A 22361-nucleotide genomic window follows, 5' to 3' on the forward strand; every position below is an offset into this window, starting at 1 on the left:
AAAAAAAAAAAGCGAGCTTTTGCTCTGGAGTTCTTGGCCGTAGCATTACCCATGGAGAAGGAGTCCAAGATACTGAACATTAAATTATAGGCAACCGTCAGTTCCCCTCTTACTGAGACCATCTTCCTGTGTCCGCTGAGCGCCGCGCTCCGCTGTCGAAGGCTCCAGCATCTATAGGCAGTTGGCGCGTCCTCCTTGGTCTCTCCCTTTCCAGCTGCCTTTTCCTTTTTTTCCCCCCCGTTCTCTCTCTCTCACTCTCTCTCTCTCTTTCTCTCTCTCTCTCTCTCTCACCTCACTGCACACTGTCCTCCCTCCCTTTTCTTCCCTCAGCATCATCACCCTCCCTCCCTCTTCCTCTCTACGCTCCATCTCGGTCTCCCTCCCACCCACACATGCTGGTAAACATCCATGCAGCTGCACACACACACTCACACACGCACACGCACAGGCAGGCATCAGATGGCTTCATGCAGCACTCCCGACACAAATCAAAGTGTGCTTAAGGTATGACAGACGTGTTTCTGCGTGAGTGAGCAGTACCCAGGAAATATCATTGCAGAAAAAATCATTATCACAGACAAGCACACACACGCGCGCATTAAAAAATAAATTTACAAAAAAGAGAGAGAGGGAGAGACTGACGGATTACTAAGATGCTAACACAGCCTGGATCTAACCAGGGAAATTTGCTCCTCAAGCACATCACTGCCCTCTCCCCCTCCTGTGATTCCTCCCTCCCTCAGCTCTGCGTGAAACAAACAGTTGTATGAAGTTATGGAAATGAGAGCGGGAACGCGTGAAACAAAGAGGAAATGCAGGGCTAATGTTTTTATTTACCTCCCTGGTATTTATGATACAACAAGAATTGGTGTGAACCTCACACACACACACACACACCTCTGACGCACAACATGTATGTAAAGCAGGACCGAGGCTGGGCGGTGTTTCATCTGAGGAAATGGGGCCACTATTGTGTGTCAATCCTTTTGGGAAACTGAGAGGATAAGATCTTTTACACGCACACGCTCTTGTCTTCTTTATCTCCCTGACATCTGGGTTCATTCACAACTGACAGCTCCAACTGTGTTGCGTCTGCAGTTTTTTTTTTTTCTTCTTCTCTCCTTGCTTCACCCTCCCCTCCTCACCACCACTCTTCCTCCCCCACCCTCCCATCTCTCTCCCCTTTTCAACTTTTTTTCCAAAATCGATAGGAATCATTCATTCAGAAGCAAATCCCCTAAATGAGACACGTACACAGAATCGCACTGTCAATCCTAAAAGGTATTCTCTCTGGGCTCCGGATGATGCCAGTCAAAGCGTCAGAACAGCGTTTGATTATCCTTCATCTGCTTATTCTGTCCGACTCCCTCCCAGCGTCTCCACCAGACACATAGATACAGAAGACGGACACACCCAAGCAAATAATCAACAGACTCAGGTATGGGTTTACTCAGAAGCTCGTCATGTACAGTACACTCTCTGTTTCACCTTGAAATGAGAATGCTCCGATCTTAAAGCAACACAGACAACCACTTATAAGTGGTTTCCATAATAAAATGGAAAGTAAAACTCAAAACTAGTTGGTCTTGACTGTTAGTGAGACAAAAAAAGAGGTATATAAACATGTCCCAGCAACTTAGGTCTACACAAAATACCACATTCATTAACAATTATCGACAGATCATTTGTATTTTAGTGTTGCAAATAAAAATGGGGACAACAAATATGTGCAAAGGTCAACATTACATTTGCAGGCAGAAGCGGTTTCGGCGGCGTTTGGTGTCTGTGTAGCGCCAGAGTGCGTTTGAAGCTCTCGGATCAAAAGGTATTGTGGCTGTTTGGGCCAACCTCCAGCCCTAATTACACACAACAGGGAGGAAAGAGCGGTTTTGGACAGGTGGGTGATCTGGCCTGGCCTGCACACTGACAGCCTGAGCGAGAGAGCTCAGCGAAATCCTCGGCGCCTCCAGCTCTCAAATAATGGACCCGGGAACCGCTGTGGGGCCTCCCGCTCATTTCACTCTTTATTATACTTAGTAAATCATACAATGTGTGACAGGAACTGCTTTCGTAAGAGTGAATAATCGACCAAGAGGGCACTAAATTTGTATAATATGCCGTTTTTATGATCAATGATATTTCAACGGAATATTATGATTTCCGAGAAAGCCCAAATAATGAAGTATCCTGTATATTTGAGGATTGCGGTGAATTTTTTTTTTTTTATTGAGCTTGACAGAATAACAATCTTATTTCATTGCCTGAGGGGAAGAAAAAACACACACATTTTCGCGAACATGACTTGTTTGTCTTTGTGCGACAACAGTCCGGGTGTGTGACGACAATGCACGCTTGTGTGTCTGATGTAAGAACTGCTATTGTACATATCAAGCACCCTGAGTCAAGATCGGCGCGCAGGAAAGAATGGATTCAGCAGAATTTGCTGCCAAAGGGGCCTTTGGTTCGGATTAATTGTATTCTGCTGAAAAGGGTCTGACGAGAGGTAATGTACCTTCTGCTGAATGCATTGTACGGTTCCCGTCAACTGATAGAAACTGTTGCACCAACCTGGCAGCACAGCAGACACTAAACGGAAGCCATTACTAAGCAGATTATGTTGTCTGTCCACAGCGCGAGTGTATGTGTACGTGCTGGTAGATCTCGGCTAGGAGTGATGGCTTCCAACAGGCAGGTCCATCTGTCACCGTGGCGACAGTGCCTGGTGACCGTGGGGAAGTGACAGACGGTCTCCAAGCAACCGTTGTTGTGGTGAGCTGCTCTCTGCTGTACAGTGAAGGAGTGAAACCGCTCCTATCAGCTGTGTACATCAGCAGCCTGGATGTGACAGCCATGCAGAGTACAGCTTTATTTCGCTTCCTCTGTGTGTGTGTGTGTGTGTGTGTGTTTGTGTGTGTAAACAGTGAATTTTAATGCTACAGTGGAAACACACCAATGTGACGAAATGGTAGCAAAGATGACCGGCGAGAACACGCATTCCAAAATGAAAAAAAAATGCAATAGTTTGTGACAGGTTTTTTTTTTTTATCCAAAAAAATCTAAACCAGTGAGCATTTTGTAGCTTTAAAAATAAATAAATAAATAAATAAAAGACAAGGGGTGAAATCCCCTCCTCCCACAAATGCACACATTCACCCAGAGGAGACCCCAGTGCAGAATATCTGCAGAGCATTGTCATGGAAACAAAAGATGGTGAAATGGTGGAGATTTACGAGTCCTCCAATGGCTACGGAGGTATGAAGACATGGGAGATTGGTTGGGGTCGGGGGGGAGGAGGGAGAGGGAGGCTTCACCTCGTCCCCCTGTGCAACAAGCAGTGATTCACCGGCTCGAGCCTCCAGCAAGCTCAAAAATGAGCAGAGGTGAATGGTGGGCACCGAGCGGCCGAGCTCGCTCCCCCGTCGTCGCCTTTACGGACTGCAATGCTGTTCGTTATGGTGCCATTGGAACGTTCAGTCAGCAGAATTTTTAATGCGAAGTGGGCAAAAAAATACGACGCTTCCTGCCCATACAGTGAATTGATTTCCTGCTTTGGTCCGTGCAGGGACCCATCATCAGCGTTTATCTCTTACTAATGGGTGTGTACGAGACTGTCCACATTAAACGAGCCTTATGGATGTGCGTGCCGGTAACTGGGAGTTTGTTTATATGGGTTATGTAGGTTCACGTAATTGTGTTTGTGCCCATCAGTGTGTGTCCTCAAAGAACAAAAACCGTGGAGTGCTTTTTGACAGGAAGCATTTGCGAGCTGTCTGAGGACTTGCCCACCGTTTTGCCAATAAGAGCTATCTACGGTGGCAGTGATCCACTTGGTGTTCTTACCCTCTTTAAGCTGCATGTCCATTAAAAAAAACAAAACAAACAAAACAAAGGCAAGCACACATTTCACCCTCCTGTCTGTCTACAAGGGTACAATAAATCTCCTTCGTACTGCACTTAAAAGCAATGAGGGGAAATTCAAACAAACATAAATAAGAGGCCAAACAGCGGCTTGCTCTAATGCTATGAATGCTATTAGGAGTTTTCCGAGAGGCCGCGCACTTAGTCTGAGGTCATGTCTTCGGGTGTTTGGCTCCTCGCTAATTCAAAGGAGATAAGGAAAATTAACTGTGTAGTCAAGGGGTTCATCAAATATGCTGACATTTGTGGAACAGCTGAACACCTCTTGTCTGTTTTAGTCCTGTAACCTGCCATTTGGGCGTCCGTCGGAGTATGTGGGAGGAGAGAAAAAGGCCCTTCTCTCACTGAGAGAGCAGAGGAGTGTGAGGTCTGATTGCCCAGCAGGGACTAATGTGTCATTGTTGATTGATGAGTCATGAAGTTTGGGTGGAGGGGGAAGGGAGGGTGCTTAGAGAGCAGAGCATCATGGGGGTTTCCGTGCTGCTCTTTCATCATCTCTCTGATCCGCTGACATCCTTCCATCCACCCTTCTCCTCCTCCCTGTATCCTTCCATTCCCTGCACATTGCTCCGAGCGGTCGCTGCAGCCAAGCACAAATTACCTCGCATTCATTGCAGCACCTGTCTGGCCTTACAAACAGGTAAAAAAAAAGGGCATAATTCCACACACGCTGAGACAAATAGGCTTCATTTCTCCACTGCCGACTAATGACATGAGCTGCTGGGCTATTGAGAGGTCGTGTTTCAGAAATTTTTACACCTAAACAAGTTTTCACTGACAAAATGCTGTACAGCAGGTGCATGCATCCCTATGGACCCTGTAGCATTTACACCTTTTTAAAGGGAACGGGGGAAAGGAAATCAGCATCTCAGCGATGGGAAGACATCAGGCGGCCAAAATGAATTATGCCGGTGCATCAGTGAGGCCAGGAGAAGACAGGCAGGCGAAAATGAGCCCATTAGAGCAGAGTAATTAGACAAATGAAAGCACTATGTATCACAAAACACAGACCTGATTGAAGTAATAAATCATTCCTGCGTGCTTATAGGAAATGGATCTCGGAGTATAAAAAAACGCCTTAAACCACAGTGTCTTGTGTGTTTAACCTGTGAAACGGTGTCACAAGCAGACACTGACCTGTGGGCGGCTCTTCTAATGTGTCTATTATCTGAGCAAAAATGGGTCAAGAAAAGATCATTCATAACTAATGCAGGTTACTCAGACAAAAAAATGAGATTCTTCGTAGAGAGTCTTTCACCCACCTCCAAAAAGAACTCAGCACAATGTCGCTAGTGAGGAATGGAAACACACATTCAAATTTCACCCGAGCAGGACTGCGCATGTTCTCACTCGCTGTGAGAAAAACAGTGGGAGAGGGCCGAGAGGGCACACTGTTGCATGCAGCCGCCTTAACGAGTGTTTCTTCGACGTGTTGGTCCTCGGGGATCGACTCCCATCTTCGTGTGGGCGAGCAGGTGTGAATCTACATGCCGGCAGTTGGGGAGGGGGGGGACAGAAACAGGAAAAAAAGAGGGGGAAGGGGATGGACGGGGTGGATCTTCGCCAATTAAGACCGAACTGGGGTCCTTCTGCCTCTAATAGGTAATTGGACGCATGACTGTTGAGCCAGAATGCATATGTATGTGTGCGCGCATGCGAGTACATGCACAAGCAGCGTGTGCTCAGGCAAGAAGACATTTTTTGATGGATGGAAGGAGAGTGAGAGTAAAAGCGAGCACAAGAGAGAAAAAAGATGTATGTGTGTTATAAGCAAAGCTGACATCAGGACCCCAATTAGAGGCCAGTGTGCTTTGCTGCTAGTGCTGGAGTGATTCGGAGTGAGACAGCATTGAAGAGAGAGCACGAGTGGGAGAGTAATTAAGGCACCGTGACTAGAACCTCAGTTGATGTTCTCATGAGTGCTGCTGTGTGCGTATATATGTTAGCAACGCATGTGACATGCAAATGGTGATGTGTGAGCGCAGCGGGAGGATGCTGACGGATGGGAAATGTGTGGGAGGAAGGAATAAACACCGATACACTCACACACACACACAGTATATGTCAATAAGCTTTGATGGAGGAAAGGTAACCCTGATAGCTGCTCCTGTTCTTTAATTTATTCAGCTCGAAGAAACATCTAAAACTAATTTTAATTCATCTTCAACACCACATATAGGCTATCTAAAAGATTTATTATTTGCCTGAAGTGTATACACTGTATTGGCTCAAAATGAGTGTTGAAAGAGATGAACGTATGGTGCAGAGTTACAAGTAAGTCATTTTAAGGCAGGAAATGATTATTTTCATGGGGGAAAAAAAAAAAAACTTCAGTGTACATAGATCTGTTTTTAGGAGTTAAATAAATGACCAGAAAGGGATTTTTTTCAATTAGCTGAAATTAGAAAATGGATTGATGACATTTAAGTAATTTATTGAATCAGCAGCTTGTCGCAGCTTCTCCACTGTGAGAATTTGCTGTTTAATGTCTGTCTAAATAAAACCTGAAGGTATTTTTGACTGTTTGTCGGATAAAACAAGTCATCTGAAGACGTCCCTTTATTATGAGTAGACCCTACTGCAGTCTCTCTTTTATATATTAAACCACATGTTCCAGAACTTTTCAGTCCCCCGACCCAAAAAAACAACCGTGCCAGAGACTTGCGACCCCCACTATCCCTGGAGGTGGTAGGAGCACACAAGCGTTGTGCTCAGTGCCACATACGCTCTAATAGGCCTATTCAAACATGGGCATAACGGCAACACAAAGGAGCACAGCAGCCTAACCACTATAATACTATTTTATAGTCATTTAATACAGGCTAGTAGCAGAACACATAACTTAAAGTACAGAATAAACTGTACTACTGAGTCACCATACAAGCAGCAGATTACTGTGATGTCTGTGTGTATGTGACAAGCAGCAGAGTCCTACACTGTTTCTGTCATGTCAAAATTCTGGGACTTTTAACTTTTATTTCAATGTTACAGTAATGTAATAATCTGGGCTGGCACTATGCATGGAGCAGAGCCTCATTCTGGGTGTCATTTTTTTGTTTTTGTATGATTTTACTTTAAATTCAACATTTTATGTATAGATTTGGTAGCATTTACTAGAAGTATATGCTGTGTCTAATCATTTTTCCAATCCTTAGAAATCTCCTTGTGACCCCTCCATGGGGTTCTGACCTCCACTTTAGCAACCTCAGGACTTAATAAGAAATTTACTGACCAAAACAGAAATGCAAATCGAGTAATAGAAATAATAGCCAAACATAATTTTGGTTGTTTCGACTGAGAAAAAAAAACAAGATTCATGCATCTCACGCACATCTCACACATGCAGAAAGCAAAATTAAGTTCTGGGGACCATTGTAAGTTTTTCAACACAAGTGTCAACATGAATACCAGTGCACATTCTGCTGTTGATACCAAAAAAGATACTGTTTTTGATGCCTTGCTTTGAGAAATTTCAACATAATTTGTGCAAAATCCTTTTTGCCCCCCAACAAGCATGACATACTGCCTGGCAAGACTTAATTCAGCAACAACAACAACAACAACAAAAAGTGTTCAGGACAAATATGTAAAGAAGGAGGCACTGCACTCGCCTCACTAGTTCCTCTGATAGAAGTAATGTGTGTGATTGCTGGAGTCATCAAGCACTTCACCGACAGGAATTTGTACTTAAATGTGCAAATGGGACAAGAGCAGTGTGCAGACTGTTCTATTATTAATTTGCATGAGACCAGATCAGCAAACATGTAAACAAGCAAACAAGTACGATAAAAACAGAAAATACATTTAGAAATGCTGGTGCAATTAAAATGTTCCAGTGCGTTATCACCATTCATAGCGTACATGTGTTTCCCCTCGGTGCCATTCATCTTATCAGACTCTTATCTGTTTGTCTGCTACCAGAGCCAGTCGCTGCATTTACAGACGCTGAGCTAAACTGCCTCCTCTTTTATTGACAGTCTATTAAGCCGCTGCTCATGATGAGGCCGTATCACTTTAAGGGCTTGTGTACACTGGCACAATGAAGGAATACTACTCATTAACAAAAGCCAGAGAGGGGGAGTGAAACCGTGTGACTGTTTGTCAAGAAGCCAGACAAAGAAAGTGTGAGTCGGAATGGAGGAAAAGATGAAGATACGAGTTGAGACTGAGCAACACATGTAGCGAAAAGGACAGAAAGAAAGACGGCGGGCCAATGTGAGGCTGCAATGCAACTTGGTCGCCATTCATCTGACCAATTTCCCCTGACAGTTCTGAGCACTTAACCCTACTGAGGAGATAAACTACATGTGTGTACACACACACACTCACTAAAGCTTTTAGTTACTTGAATTAATAAGCCCTAAAGCAAGCTTGGGACACTCTGACAGAGAAAACGGTCCAATTACTTGTATCACACAGGGCGTTTAGAGCTGTGGAGGTCTGTGAGTCTGAGGGGGATTGGAGGGAAAATACCAAAATTCAATCATTTCAGTTTTATCCTCCATTCACAGTTGCTTTGTTTCCATTTAGTGCTTCTGTGCGACAGTGATTTTCAATCAGACGCCATGACAAAAGCTGTGTGGTGCACACTGAATAGAAGCATTCACAGTTTCCACGGCGCTGACATTGACCAACTAACACTGAAAATCTATGTTTAGGCTAAAATGTCACATAACTTAGCTCTAAGCAAGTCAGATAGTCTGGTGGCTGGATGAAATGCATGCCAGCACAATTGGTGGCATCTTTAAAGTAACTACCTTTAACTAGCTTTAACAGTGCACGAAAGGCCCAAAATAACCAAAGACATGTTGTCACCAAATAAACACAGCAAACACAACCAGAGCAGAGTGCAAAAGAACCTGGGCAGAGAGACAAGCTGGGTATGAGACAGACTGAGAAAAAGGAAGGAGAACATTCACTCTTTGACCTAAAACATCACCTCAACCTGAGTTTCTCTCCCGTGTTTACCGTTCTTTTCAGAGTTCCTCCTTTTACCCTTTTCACTTTCACTCTTCTGCCCTCTTTCCATTTCAGGACAGTTTTGACTGACTGTCAATGCCATTCAGCACAAACACCTCAATCTCTCATCGCTTGTCCTCAAATGTTATTTCGACTTCCTCTGCGGCTCCTTCACTCCTTCCTTACCATAATTATCCTTCTATCTTGCCTTCTTTGCAATCTCTTATTTTTCCTTCCACCCTCTATTTGCATGAATAAATAAATATGTGTGTCAATAAAAGAGCTCTCTGCGAGCGGGAACAGCCTGCAAGGCAGAAGCCTATTATTTTTAGTCAACAGCGTCAGATTCATGGGAAAGGATTGTTTTGTTTTGCAATACTTCAACATATGGGCACATAAATCAGGGGCTGCCACAAAACTTGACAGCTGTTACCTAAATCTTCCTCACCTCCGTCTGCTCTAACGAGTTACAGTACAAATGACAAATTTACTGACACAGCCAGCGAAAATAAAGAGAGATTGGCCTTCGCTCACCTCTCTGCACCAGCATGGTGACCTCGCTGCCTTTGGGACACTTGCTGAGCAGGTCGACCACCTGGTTGTGAGACATGCTCTGCACGTTTCTCTTGTTCACCTCCACGATGATGTCGCCCTCCCTGAGGCCGCGGCAGCGAGGGTAGTCCACGATCTGCTTCACTCTCTGCCCTCCGCCGCCGGGACTGTCAGCGATGGTGAAGCCGAAGCCCTTGTCTCCTTTCTCCATGTGTACAGTGATGAGCTCAGGTTGTGTTGCAATGGATGAGGCCAGGGTGACCACATCGCTGGGGTAGCCGTGCTGGGAAGAGGTATCGGACGCCACCTCTGTGGAGGGGCTGTGGGGACGGGGAAGGCCATTGAGGGGTGCCCCGCCGTTGGTCGGGACGCTGTTGTTGTTCTGGCTGCCGTGGCTGGACGGCGAATCATAGCTGTTAGAGGCCTCCTGGCCGTTGACGATGATGGGCTCTTTGTTGTCGAGGATAGCCACTGAGGTAACCAGGCTGGTGTTGGGGTCGTCGGGGTCAAAAGGCAGTGGGTAGCCACGGCACAGCTCCAGGTTGACCATGGAACCGATTGGGATGGACTGGAAGATCTTCACAACCTGAGCATGGGTGTAGCCCAGCACACAGGTGTCGTTAACGCTCACAATCACATCACCTTGGAGAGAAAAACAAAAGTTGAGGGAAACATTTCAGAATCAGAATCAGAATCCTTTTTATTGTCATTATGCATACGCTTCCATACACACAACAAAACTACAGTCGAAAGTCTGCCAGAGCTCTTTTATTTGGAAGCTTCTACTGAGCAAATATAAGTTATCTTCCTTATTTATACATTATACAATCAGCATTCAGGAAATCTAACTGAACCAGTATTCCTTCTTTGTAAACTTCGATAAATTTAGGACACCAACCCGTCTCCATTTTGCCATCGAGGGCGGCAGGTCCGTCTAGAACCAGGCTCTTTATCTGCAGGAACTCATCCGGCTCGTCGCCTCCTACAACAGTAAAACCAAACCCCCGGCGACTCTTCTTCAGTTTGGTATTGATGAAAGTCCCCTTCAGTTCGGATCGGTTCCGAGTAAAGAAAGGCTTCCCTCCTGAACACACAGACACTTTGATCACACCAATGTAACAGCACAAACTCAATTAAGCAGCACTGAATTCGGTGTGCACAGGCCTGCAGCTGCTGAAAGTGTTTCGAGTCTGGCAAAATACACTGTATCTGGGCTTTGGCGAGATTCTTAATGGTCTAAAGCTCGTTCTGCACAAACACAGTATCGCCCGTCATTAACATAAACACACAACTACTCTTTACTCCCTGTGAGGATGTGATCAGTGCAACCAAGTAAAGCAAGGATAATTACTATTGGTGGATGTTTGCTGATTACCCAGATGACACAACATGAATCAGAATGGGCAGATTATAATACATGTATTAATTAGGTAAAGGACTCAGACCAATCCCAAGCACAATACTACCGTAGCCGCATGGAGAGGACATATTTGGAAACTACACTGAAACTCATAATGTATGAGGGAAAAAAAATAAAATGAAAAAAACTCTTGCATAAGATGCTTGTAAATGATTAAATATTGATACTGTACTGACTGAAGCAATATTGATGACTTAAAAGTGCCTGAAATCAAAAGCACAGATCAAAGTCATCATCAAAAGGTACATGCACAATGGGCACTAATCCTTAAAAGGAACCTACATAAAGGTACTTTTTCATTTAAAATGACGAAACTTATATAATACAAATCCAGCTTGTTTATTTGGCTAACATGCAGGGCCTTATTCAAATTCTCATTAAGCACCAATGACATCCTTTACACATGGCAAACACGATGGCATGAGAGAGGGCTCCGACTTAGTAAACAGCTTCTGAAATCTCTTCTGCCAACAGGACATCTGTATCATTCACCACTAGTAGTTAGGGTTTAATTCACACAGTAATCAAACACCATTCACGGCGAGCTTATAAAAGAGGAGCTGCTCAAATGCTGCTATCCAAACCTAATTTAAGTCGTCTCTTTCTTCTGGTGTTCTCTACCTCATTATCTGGCATTAACAATAAAGTGAGGAAATATTGGAGATGGAGTCTAAATCAAGAAACGCAGTGAGGTATTCACGTTCCACAACGTTGAGAAATGGAGAACAGTTGAATACAGACACAAGCTGAGCTTTAATTGTCTATTAAAAGAAAATTACTTCCTCCACATTACTTCATATGTTTCACACAAATGAATAAGTAGACGTTGGCAGAGGTGAGGGAAAGAAGGGAGAAGACGATGAAGAGAGTACACATTAACGAGAGCGGATCATAGAGGGATGTGCGCTTAGTGACCTGCAGTACTACATTAGGTTATAGCAGAGCTTCGGCTCATGCATTCAATGAAAAATGCATTACCCTTGGAGTCAGTTTGCGTCCTTGTGTTTCTCGTGTGTGTTTTTTTTTTGTGGCGTGTGTGCAAGCGCGTTCGTGTGCAGTGCCTTTGAATAGCGTTTTTCAGAACAGGCGAGATGTAACAAAACTGTGAGCTGATATGGCGGCTTTATCCACAAGGGATCCAGAGATGTAAGAACAGACCAGGAAGCAGGAGAAACATGAAAGCAGGCAGTTAGATAAAGAGATTTCAAATGACGTCTTTCTCTGGAGGAATATCAAGGGCTAAGACAGTCAGTCAGTAGGAGTCAGAGATGCAGGGGGGATGGGGGGGGGAGCAAGGGAGTGAGAAAGATGGACAGTACCAACAACTGAACCAAAGCAGAACGTGGCGGGAGACGAGACAAAAGCCAGCGAGACAGCAAATGTGAGCAATAAAATAAAGAGATCGTTAGGGAAAAGGAAAAGGCGGCTGACGGAGCAGCAAGGGAGAGTATGAGAGAGAGACAGGGTGAGGCAGTTAATTCTCTGCCATGGCTGTGCTAATTAGACAAGCTGCTAGTGGGAGGCTGGTATAAAAGGAGCTGGCAACCAGGAGAAGGAAACCCACTGTAACGGCTAGACACTGTGTTTGTAGGTGTGTGCATCGCTAAATGATGAGTGAAATCAGGCCATTATTTGATCCAGAAAATGGAACGACACGGCAGATGTTTGGTGAGAATCAGCATGCGGCCACGATGGGGAGCACATTTATGAAATGAAACTGTTCTGGCAGACTCATGTTGGGTATGTCATCACTAAAATATAAACACTGTCTCGACTAAATATAGTCCACTGTACATAACATATGAGGTGAATATTACTTGTGACATGACATCTGCAGAGAGCAGCTGTACAGTGCCAATTCATAACTCATCCTCCATCATGAAACCTCAAACACAGCCGGAGGCACTTTTACAGGACAACAAACTACACTGTGAGAGTCCTAAGAGCTTCTGTAGAAGGCAACTGGACTTTTCCATTTAGTTTTTTGATGTTTCACCTCTTCTCCAAGAGGCTTCTTCAGTTGTGGCTTAAAGGAGCCTCTAGGATGAGAGGTGAAATGTCTTCAGAAAACGAAAAGAGAAGTTCAGTTGCTTTCTACGGAAGCTCTTAGGACTACCACGACCAGGATGACTGAGACTATACACAGATATACAGTGAGAGCTGAATTCTGTTGAACTTGTTGTTGTTTGGTTCCACAGCCTAGAAATAGAAAAATGATGCTTTCGTTAGGTTTCAGATTTAATTCCGCAGATGAGAACTTACGTTTCTGTCCCATCGCATTGGGCACTGGGGGACCTGTCTGAGGGTCCCTGTAGGTTTCCTGGTGGTTGGCAGCATAGCTGGCCAATGGAGCCCCTGCCAACGTAGAGTCCTCGATCCACTCTGCAACAGCAAGAAGCACATATTCTCTAGATGGAGTCTAGACAGGTGCACCTGCTCTACTACTTGTAAAAGTAACCTGGACTAAGGGTCCCTTGGATAACATGGCCTACTGTGCCGTGTGTTGAGGCCTTGTGAGGCTGACAGAAGTGCTGAGCAACAAGTGAGGGAAAGTGGTTAAAACCTTCACTACAGTCTCAAATCTCATTACTGAGCTTCAATAAGGAGCCCAATTTAAACAGGCCACATGATCTTTAACACTGTTTCACATCTCTCTATTGAATAACAATAGAGGTGTGTGAAAACAGAGCAACCGATTTCTTTATATTGGCCACCGTCTCTGATTAATCACCTTGTTACAGCATCACAGCACAGATCAGACTGCAACCTTCATTAATATTCTCAACAGAGAGATGGAATCAATGCAGACGTGAAAAAAATAGGTAAAAACTCCGCATGAAGGGAGTTTTTTGAAGAGAGGCTCAGCTTTCAGATGCGAGAAAAGTCAGCAGGTAATCGAGGTGAATCTAATGTTTTCTGCTGAATTAGCAGAAGGGGGAGCACGATAGGAGAATTCCCTTGTGGGCCGGCCTTCATTTACAATTAATTTCTCTGTGGGGCATCCTGTGAATGCATAAAATTTAAGACGGGAAACAGGTGCAACCTAAGATTACCTATTGGCTGTGTTTGGCAGCTTTGTTAGATGGAGGCTTTTTGAAGAGCGCTAAATTATTAGTGTTATTACTCGTAGTGGCACTTAGTGCTTTATTAGCTGACACAAATTAGGAAGGTGCCCCTCTTTAGCAGGCGGATCACTTTCAGCAGAAGTCAAACTTACCTGCCATCGCCTTAGGAAAAAAAAAAGCTTTCAAGTTATTAGCGCAAACAAGAATACAAAGGTAGCACAAAAACAGAAATTAACTCCAAAAAGGCTGCGTTGTACAGCCGCAAATAATAGTTATGCCTTTATGGGAGAGCACTTAGCAAATCATAAGGCAGTAGCAGGCAACATCAAGTAGTACTGTAGCAGTAATTGGCAGAGACAGATACAGTCACACCCCCAAACATATATGCAGGCACCTCATTCACACACATGAATAGAAAGAAAGGAAATGACGCCCTTGGTGGGGGCTTGTGAACGAACCTCGGATGTAGCGCTCACCTTCGGGTGGCTGCTGGCTTTGGGGCTGAGGCTGCTGAGGCTGCTGCTGTTCCAGCTGCCTGCGCCTTTTAGCCTCCAGCACTGGGTTTTCATACTGGGTCTTCCTGTTGATATGACTGTAGGGCCGTGGAGGGAAGAGACGAGTGGATGGAGGATGAGGAGGAAGGAATGCAACACAGGAGGAACGAATTACAGGAGACGACGGGGACGTAAGAATAGAAAACAGGATGTGGGACAAAAGGTAACGATCAGCAGGAAAAGTGGAGCGGGCAGGGAAGACAGACAGAGGATAAGGTAATACAAGAGCGAGATAGGGTCAAGAAAGGGGGAGACACACGGCGATAAGCTTTGATTAATACCCGGTGACACAATACGCATGAGCCCATACTTACACAGAAATCTTGCCCCACAAATTGCATGAAATAAACCCCTCTGTGATGACGGCACAACTTGCAGAAACCACAAACATCTTCAAACATTACGCTTTGAGCCTGGGAGGTTTCCTACTAACTTAACCGTCACTGAAAAATGAACCCTGAAAGCATCATATTATACAGCAAATGAAGGAAATGGTGAATAATGTATATTAGAGAAAATATTGCAGAGACAAAGAGTAAAAAAAAAAAAAAAAAGAAAAAAAGGAGAAATTCCACAGCCTTCTGCCCCCAGGTGCTGCTTTGAACATCATCAAAAACATATGAACCATATTTGTATTAATGCCGGGGCCCAGGGGCTTCACACAGGATGAGATGCACACATATGCACACACACAAACACGCTTGGTGCATTTTTGCCAAATGGTAATGACAAACAAAATGGCCTACATTCTCCAGTACAAAAACAAAAAAAAAGACCAAAATAGCTGTGGAAGAATCTGGCTGTGGTATCAGAGCAGAACTGTACATATATTCGATCGAGTAGCAGTGAGGTTAGGAGCTTTGTTTGTCAGAAGAGAAAAGTGTAAATCCAGTTCTATATAAATGCAACAAGAACAATGCAAGAAGGCCATTCCTTCTTGTTTCTGCGTGCCTGTGTTCAGTGTGTCCTTGTGTTATATACAGTGCATCACTTACTCAACATAGTAGACCCCATACACAGGATCATCTATTTTCTCCCATCCTGGAGGAAGTTCTGTAAAGGAAAGCAGAGGGAGAGGGAGGGGAAACAAAGACAGTGAGACAGAGGAAACAAGGAAAAACTCGAGGCTGCGAAGTTGCAGGAGGCCATGTATTGAGCCATTAGAGGCGAGGCCAGTGGAGACCTTTCGCCTCTTCATTGTGTCTGCCTGTCAGTCAGTCTCCAGGGCTGAAGGAATAAACTCAACAGCTTCACAGGCTGTCTGGCTGTCCCCACCTCTGTCCCCATCACACCGGTGACATTTCCACACATCAGATAAGAACAGAGCAAGACCCCCATGGGCACGGATGGATGGATGAATCGGAGGGGGGGGAGGTGAGATGAAAAGGAGGAGGGAGAAAAGGAGGAAAGAAAGGGTAAGAGAGAAGGAAGGCAGGGAAAGTGGGAGGTAGTAATAATGATAATAATTTTTTTTAAAAAGCAATGGAGAAGAAACACGTGAAGTTATAAAGGAAAGAAAACTCAAGGAGAGGAAGGTAGAATAATCCAGTCTTTGTACAAAAAAAAAAAAGAAATGTTTGAGTAGAAATGAAGAAATCGTGTAGGGAAGAACGACAAAATGATTTTCTCCCTTTTTCAATTCCCTTATACCAATGACAACTTTTGTGAAGAATATGACAAAGACGTACACTTGTCATTAATTAAGTGACGATATTATTGAAACAGTACCTGTCCTTGGTTGAAATACTGCAGCTGTCGGCTAAAGTCTGAGAGCGTTTTACATCCACCGCTGTCTGAAAGTATTCAACCCTCCTTGGAAGTTTTCATCTTTTGCTGCTTTACAACTTTGAATCGTGGTCAGTGTAGTTTGGCCTCTTTTATATTGAAGCGAAAACAGATTTGTACAATGAAGATGTCAATAAATTAGAAATATAAAACTCAAAATAACTGACGGCATAACTATTCACCCCCGGTCAGATCACTATTTAGCAAGAGCATACAGCCTCGAGCCTATGTGGATAGGTTTCAATTAACCTTTCACATCAGGATGCTTCTTTTGCAAAACTACTCAAGCTGTCAAATTTGCTATCATCAGTTTAAAAAAGCTTCTTCCTGTTGACTTCAGAGTCATCTGGTGAACTCTAGTTGAAATCTGCTATGAGAGTTTGTCTTTGCTATTCTACCATAAAGTTTTGACCGGTGAAGAACAGTTGCACAGTCTCTCCCATTTCAGCCGCTGATGCTTCTAACTCCTTCAGAGGAGTCATGGGTGTCTTGGTGGCCTCCCTCACATGTGCCATTTTCCTTTCATTTCTTAAGGACAGATTTAAATGTACCACAATGGATATTCTGTGAGGGCTGCAAGGTGGCGCAGCTGGTCGCACTGTTGCCTCGCAGCAAGAAGGTCGCCGGTTCGCTTTCTGCGTGGAGTTTGCATGTTCTCCCCGTGCAGCGTGGGTTCTCTCCGGGTTCTCCAGCTTCCTCCCACACAGTCCAAAAACATGTTGAGGCTAATTGGTGATTCTAAATTGTCTGGATGTGTGAATGTGAGTGTGCTTGGTTGCCCTGTGATAGACTGGTGACCTGTCCAGGGTGTCTCCTGCCTTCACCCTGAGTCAGCTGGGATAGGCTCCAGCCCCCCCGCGACCCTAATGAGGATTAAGCGGTGTATAGATGATGGATGGATGGAGATTCAGTGACTTGGAAAGTCCTTCAAAGACCTAATCTTTTCAAGAAACTTTTCACAAAGTTGCTTGTAGTGCTCTTTTGTTTTCACGGTGTAGTTACAGCCGAGAGCAGTGATTCACCAGCGACTGGACCTTCCAGATCCAGTTCTCTTTATACTACTTGAGACACATTCACCACACTCAGATGCTCTTCACTTTATTGTGCGACTTCTAGCACCAATTGGCTGGAATTATGTGAGTCAGTTTAAAGAATGTGAACACTTATGCAAGCGCTTATTTTATGTATATTTTCAATAAACTGACATAACTTTGTAAAAAATCTTATTTGAACTTTTATATGAAAAAAGTCTTTTTTGTAAATTCTTGTTCACACAGTCAAATTATCTTGACCATGAATTATTGTTGAAAAGCAATAAAATGGGAAAACTTCCAAGAAGGGTGAATACCTTTTATAGGCAGTGTATTTCAAAAAACTTTGTATTCAAACCCCTGCACACTTTTAATAGGCATTGTACTGCAAACCCGACTTCACTTGTGCCAGCTCCTCCATTGAGGGCCTTGGTTTGAATGAAAGCTTACTTGACTAACATTGAAAGTGGCTGCCAACTCAAAGTGATGCATGTACGGACACTTTAGCAGGCTTTCACATTGCAAGAGTGAAATTCAATGTTGATTAGGGAAAGAATATGAATATGACTGGGCCCACTTCAGCAGTATGTAATTGCCCAATGGTGCAATCTTGTGCTGTTTCTACAGTTTACTGTCTCTTTGCCAGAGAGTGTACTGCCATTATCTCCAACAGAGCCATCTGATTCAGTTCTATGGCCTGATTACAGCCGCATTGATTATTGGCTAGCCTCCACATAGATAATGTCAGATGCATCTAATTGGCTACAAACACAGATTGTCCAATAATCCTCTCCTGTGATGTATAAGTTTTACATATTATTACCCTCAGCCAATTCTGCCTTGCCCTGTGTGTGAGTAGATGGTAATTACAATCATCCAACTTGGAGAGCCTCCCTCTGCTTTTTAATGAGGTGGGCCCTTGGCTGGAGTGGAATCAGCAGCAGATACAATAAAATCCGGGTGGAAACATTAAAACAGTCTGTGCGTGACACCCACTATTGCTGCTATGTATCTGTGATTTGTAAGTGAAACCGGGTCAGAGAAAGCGCGGACAAATCTTCAATCAGTCCACAATTTCACACACATGAGCAACTCCAGCTCCTATTATCCCATATTTTCTACACCTGCTAAATGCGGCTAATACAAAAAGCATAAGAGGCAAAAAAAAAAAAAAAAAAAGGAGTGCAGGGTGGCTATTGCAAGGGTGAACCCACAAAGCAGGCATGGTGAATTATCATTCAGATGTTTTGGACTGGAACGTTAAATGGAATGCGGTCCCGCCTCGCCTCACGCAAAATTTTAATCACCCACTTGATTTCACACTGCGCTAGTTCCGCTCGGGGAGAAGCACCTGTGTGTGTGGTGAGGATGTGTGAGAGTGCAGAGAGAGAGAGAGAGGATGCTGCAAATGTCTTAAAAAGTGCAGGATACATTTCAGCGCGTGGAAACACAAACGAGAGAATAATCTGTCACTCATTAAGCGGTGTTTTCCTCTCGCCCTTTTGTCCTTCTTCCCACATCCCACTTTCCAGAACATATTGCGAATTCGAGGGGGAGTCGAGCGTGATGAATTACACGTTTAACTGTTTGTATCTCATTCTCCTGATACAGTGCGCTGATTGATTTCTCCTTAGCGTGTGCCACGGTGACACTTGCGTGGGTGCATGTGAGAATATGAGCATGTGCGTGGCCGACATGCTTTCGCCCGCCCCTCCTTCGAGAGCAGAAGTTAATTGCGTTTCTTTTCCCACCTGTATTGAATCGATAATTATTGAACATGTGCATCCAGTCGAGGGCTGTTTTATGGACAGGGGACTTGTCCGATTGGACAATTTTAACGTGGCAGCTGTTTAAAATGCTCGACAATGGAGGCCGTGAATGAATAAATAAATAAATAAAAGGCCTGATGAATGCCGGGTTCACCTTCACGGCACCTCATCAATTTCTTTGGATGTAGTAGCGCTCTCTCCGTCTCCTGTTTTTAATGCTTTTTTCTGCTGAAAACAGCTGCCTACTCCTGCTGCTGGAAATAAAGAGCTGGAGAGAGGCTAAAAGTAGGCATAGCAAATGTTTCTCTGTGGGTGACCTCTTTCATATTACATTTAGTAGTTTTCTTTTATTTTTTTAAAACTCAGTATTAAGATTAGAAAAAATTCTCAATGTTGGTTTTTCTGAGAGATTTCAGCTTTCTCTTGACAATCAGAATACGTATTCAGGGCCATTGCCAGTTTTGTAAAAAGATAAAGAGAACGTGTATATTTCTGCTTTTTTGTTCCTTGTATTTCATTGTACGTCCAAGTTGTGTCAAAAGTGTTCATCATAAAGGTCTAGTGCAATCATTAATCAGATATCTCCTGTTGTGGAATGACTTCATTCATTATCAGCCCATAACACTGTCTCCAGACACTATTTATCCTGCGCAAGTGGCCGCGCTGCTGTGTCTGATAGGTTAGTTAGTGTGCCGATGGGCTTCGGGAAAAAAAAAAGGCCTATTGCTGTCTGGCTCCGACAGACACCCATTAGGAAATCATCGTTACGACAGTCTTCTTCGTATCAGCTTTGGCCTCTTACGTGTGAGATGACTGCCTTGCCTTCAAGGCCACACACAGAGCGTGTTTGTTAGAAATCAAAGCCACATAGTGAGGGTAAGCTAGATAAATGTCAAGTGTCTGCTAGCCTAATGTCTCATTTCTAGATGATTAGAGTCAAGGGTTGGGCTTAGTCACCTCTCACCAATGTTGTGGCACTTTATGAGCCCCCAGAGCTGGTGTGCATGCGATTATGTAGATGTGCACAATTAAAGTCCCTCTAGGGTCCCTAAATACTCATCTGTGTGCATCAAAGTTGCATATTTGGAAGGTTTAATAGTCCATTTCTACATCAAAATGGGTTCGATGTAATATTACACCTTTGTCCCTATTCACTCCCTTCCTACTCACAGCAGCCCCAGCACACCAGCTCACCTACAACTCTCCTCAAACACTGTGAAGCTACACACGGCTACACAATGGCAAGTTCGAATATTGGAGTCATTAAGTCATACATTTGAGCTGGAAACTGATTCTGAAGCAGAATAATGATATGGAAAGCCCTAATCTGCAAGTTGACAGGAACGGTTCCTCTGGTTTGTTATGTATGAAACCCAAGAAGTGTAGGTCGGTGTTTTTGAAAAAAATGTCTGCAGTTTCTAGGGGAAAACGCTGAACCATGGCACTGACTACTTATTTCGCTCATGATCTGTCTTCTAGTCTATAAAACCACCATATGGACGCGTTAACAAGGTGGAAAACTTCTCACCAGAGGGAGGCTTTAACTGCAACGTTTCAATTTTTTTTTTCTCATTTCAACTTCAGCTGTTCAATTACAATAATGAATATATGTGCAAAATCAAGGTGACACAAGTAGTGGGACCGTGAATGCCAACTCGTTAGCCTCATAGCATAATTGCCTAAGTCATTTTTTGGTCAAATTGAGATATTTGCCTAACTTTACTTTACTCACTTCTGCATCATCCTGTCTTTCTACCTGTGTCATTGGCCAATCACATCTGGTTGAATGTACTGTTAAAAAATCAACAATAAATACCAATGTCATTTCTAAAAATTGTGTTTTTTCTCATTTCCCAAAAACATGAAAATATGACTTAGGCAAGTATGCTATGAGGCTAACGAACTCATACATTTGTGTACCAGCAGGGTGGTGTAAAAGATGAGAGAAGTTCCTACCTAAGTCATTATCCAGCTCCTCTGTATGTACCCCTTCTGCTCAGTGGGACGGACAGCGCAGCAGGATGAGGTTGGACAGACGACAGGGCCGCAGAGGGAGAAAGAGACACAACTTTGGGTTAGCTGGATGTAATAACAACATCTGACCACAGGGTGGCAAGAGTTAATCAAAGCCAGAGCATCAACCTCACGTGAAAATACATGTTTACAAAAATCTCAAGGCATGTTTTCCCTCTAAACGACTGGATTTTGTGTGTTTTTTGATGCAATAATGGAGGAGAGCAAAGAATTTTATTCAGGCTGAATGACGGAAACCATTCATCATGTGGCGGGCGCCTTAGTGGAAGTCAGGGTCGTAAGTCAGTCATTACTTATTTAAGGTAGATGATAGAAATGAGGCAGACAGTTCAGAGAAGCTGTGGAGCCTCTTTCAATGAGAAACAGTTAAAAAAAAAAGGAGCGTAGTGGTGCCACCCCAAAGCTGCTCGGGACTTTCTGTGACCCAACACTGACACCTAAGGGCCACTGAGGGAACCTCTACTCCATCATGCACACCTTAGATTGTCATTACAATAAAACTAATTGTTTTTGGTAAAAGCTAGTATTTTTTAAATGAAAAAACAGGAATTATTGCATAATAAAAAATGAAACTAAGCTTAAATTGTTTTGCATGGAACAGAGGTGTAACATATAGAAGGTTTTACATAAACATTCGTAATCATGCCCACACAAGGACATACCGTCGTCTTCACATTCTTCCAGGGGTTTCTGAGGTTTGTCCAGGCACCGAGGGTCTATCCAGGAGGTCGTCTTTGTGTTGTGGCTAAAAAGAATAAAATGAATAAAATTACCTGGAGGTAGGAAACAAACTTCGATCTTTATCTCCTCACATCAGGCATGTATAATGACTTACTTCTAAAAATGGATTTAAAAGTTGTAGCACAGGATTTAGCTCCAGACTGTCAGATGAAGGTTTATTGTGAAAGGGAGTCTGTAAATTCAGCTAAATAACATGTGTAAGTCTATTTAGTCATTTCTTTGATTAAAATATGAATACGACTGAAAATCAACCATAGAGCTTTCATGAAAGAATCGTTTAACAAAATAATACATTACAACAACAAAAAAGCTGATTCTCCATCATTAACTTTAATTACTAACTGTGGCTAATGGTTGGAGAGTAGGTAAATCATGAAATGCAAAGTTTTAATTGCTTTTGAATGTATTTTATTTTTTGTAAAACCCCATATTGGTTTTTGTACATCACATTAGGTTTTGACCTGTATTTTAAAACCTGATGATTTTATGACTTGTCTGTTATATTTTGCTGCCTTACGAAAGATTTAATTTTG

The 22361-nt window shown here is 43.5% G+C and overlaps 1 protein-coding gene across 1 annotated transcript in view; it reads right to left on the reverse strand.

Moving 5' to 3' along the window:
• LOC103365492 (membrane-associated guanylate kinase, WW and PDZ domain-containing protein 1-like) overlaps positions 1-22361 on the reverse strand; it is a 62480-nt gene that overhangs the window by 26934 nt on the left and 13185 nt on the right. The window contains exons 5-11 of the mRNA XM_008292937.1: positions 21750-21832; positions 21010-21045; positions 15464-15521; positions 14373-14506; positions 13112-13231; positions 10328-10513; positions 9412-10071 (exon numbers count right to left, since the gene is read on the reverse strand). Of these exons, the coding sequence (XP_008291159.1) occupies positions 9412-10071; positions 10328-10513; positions 13112-13231; positions 14373-14506; positions 15464-15521; positions 21010-21045; positions 21750-21832 (1277 nt within the window). The remainder of the gene's footprint in view (positions 1-9411; positions 10072-10327; positions 10514-13111; positions 13232-14372; positions 14507-15463; positions 15522-21009; positions 21046-21749; positions 21833-22361) is intronic.

The sequence above is a fragment of the Stegastes partitus genome, unplaced genomic scaffold, assembly GCF_000690725.1.
Source record: "Stegastes partitus isolate 25-593 unplaced genomic scaffold, Stegastes_partitus-1.0.2 Scaffold846, whole genome shotgun sequence".
Classification (NCBI taxonomy): domain Eukaryota; kingdom Metazoa; phylum Chordata; class Actinopteri; family Pomacentridae; genus Stegastes; species Stegastes partitus.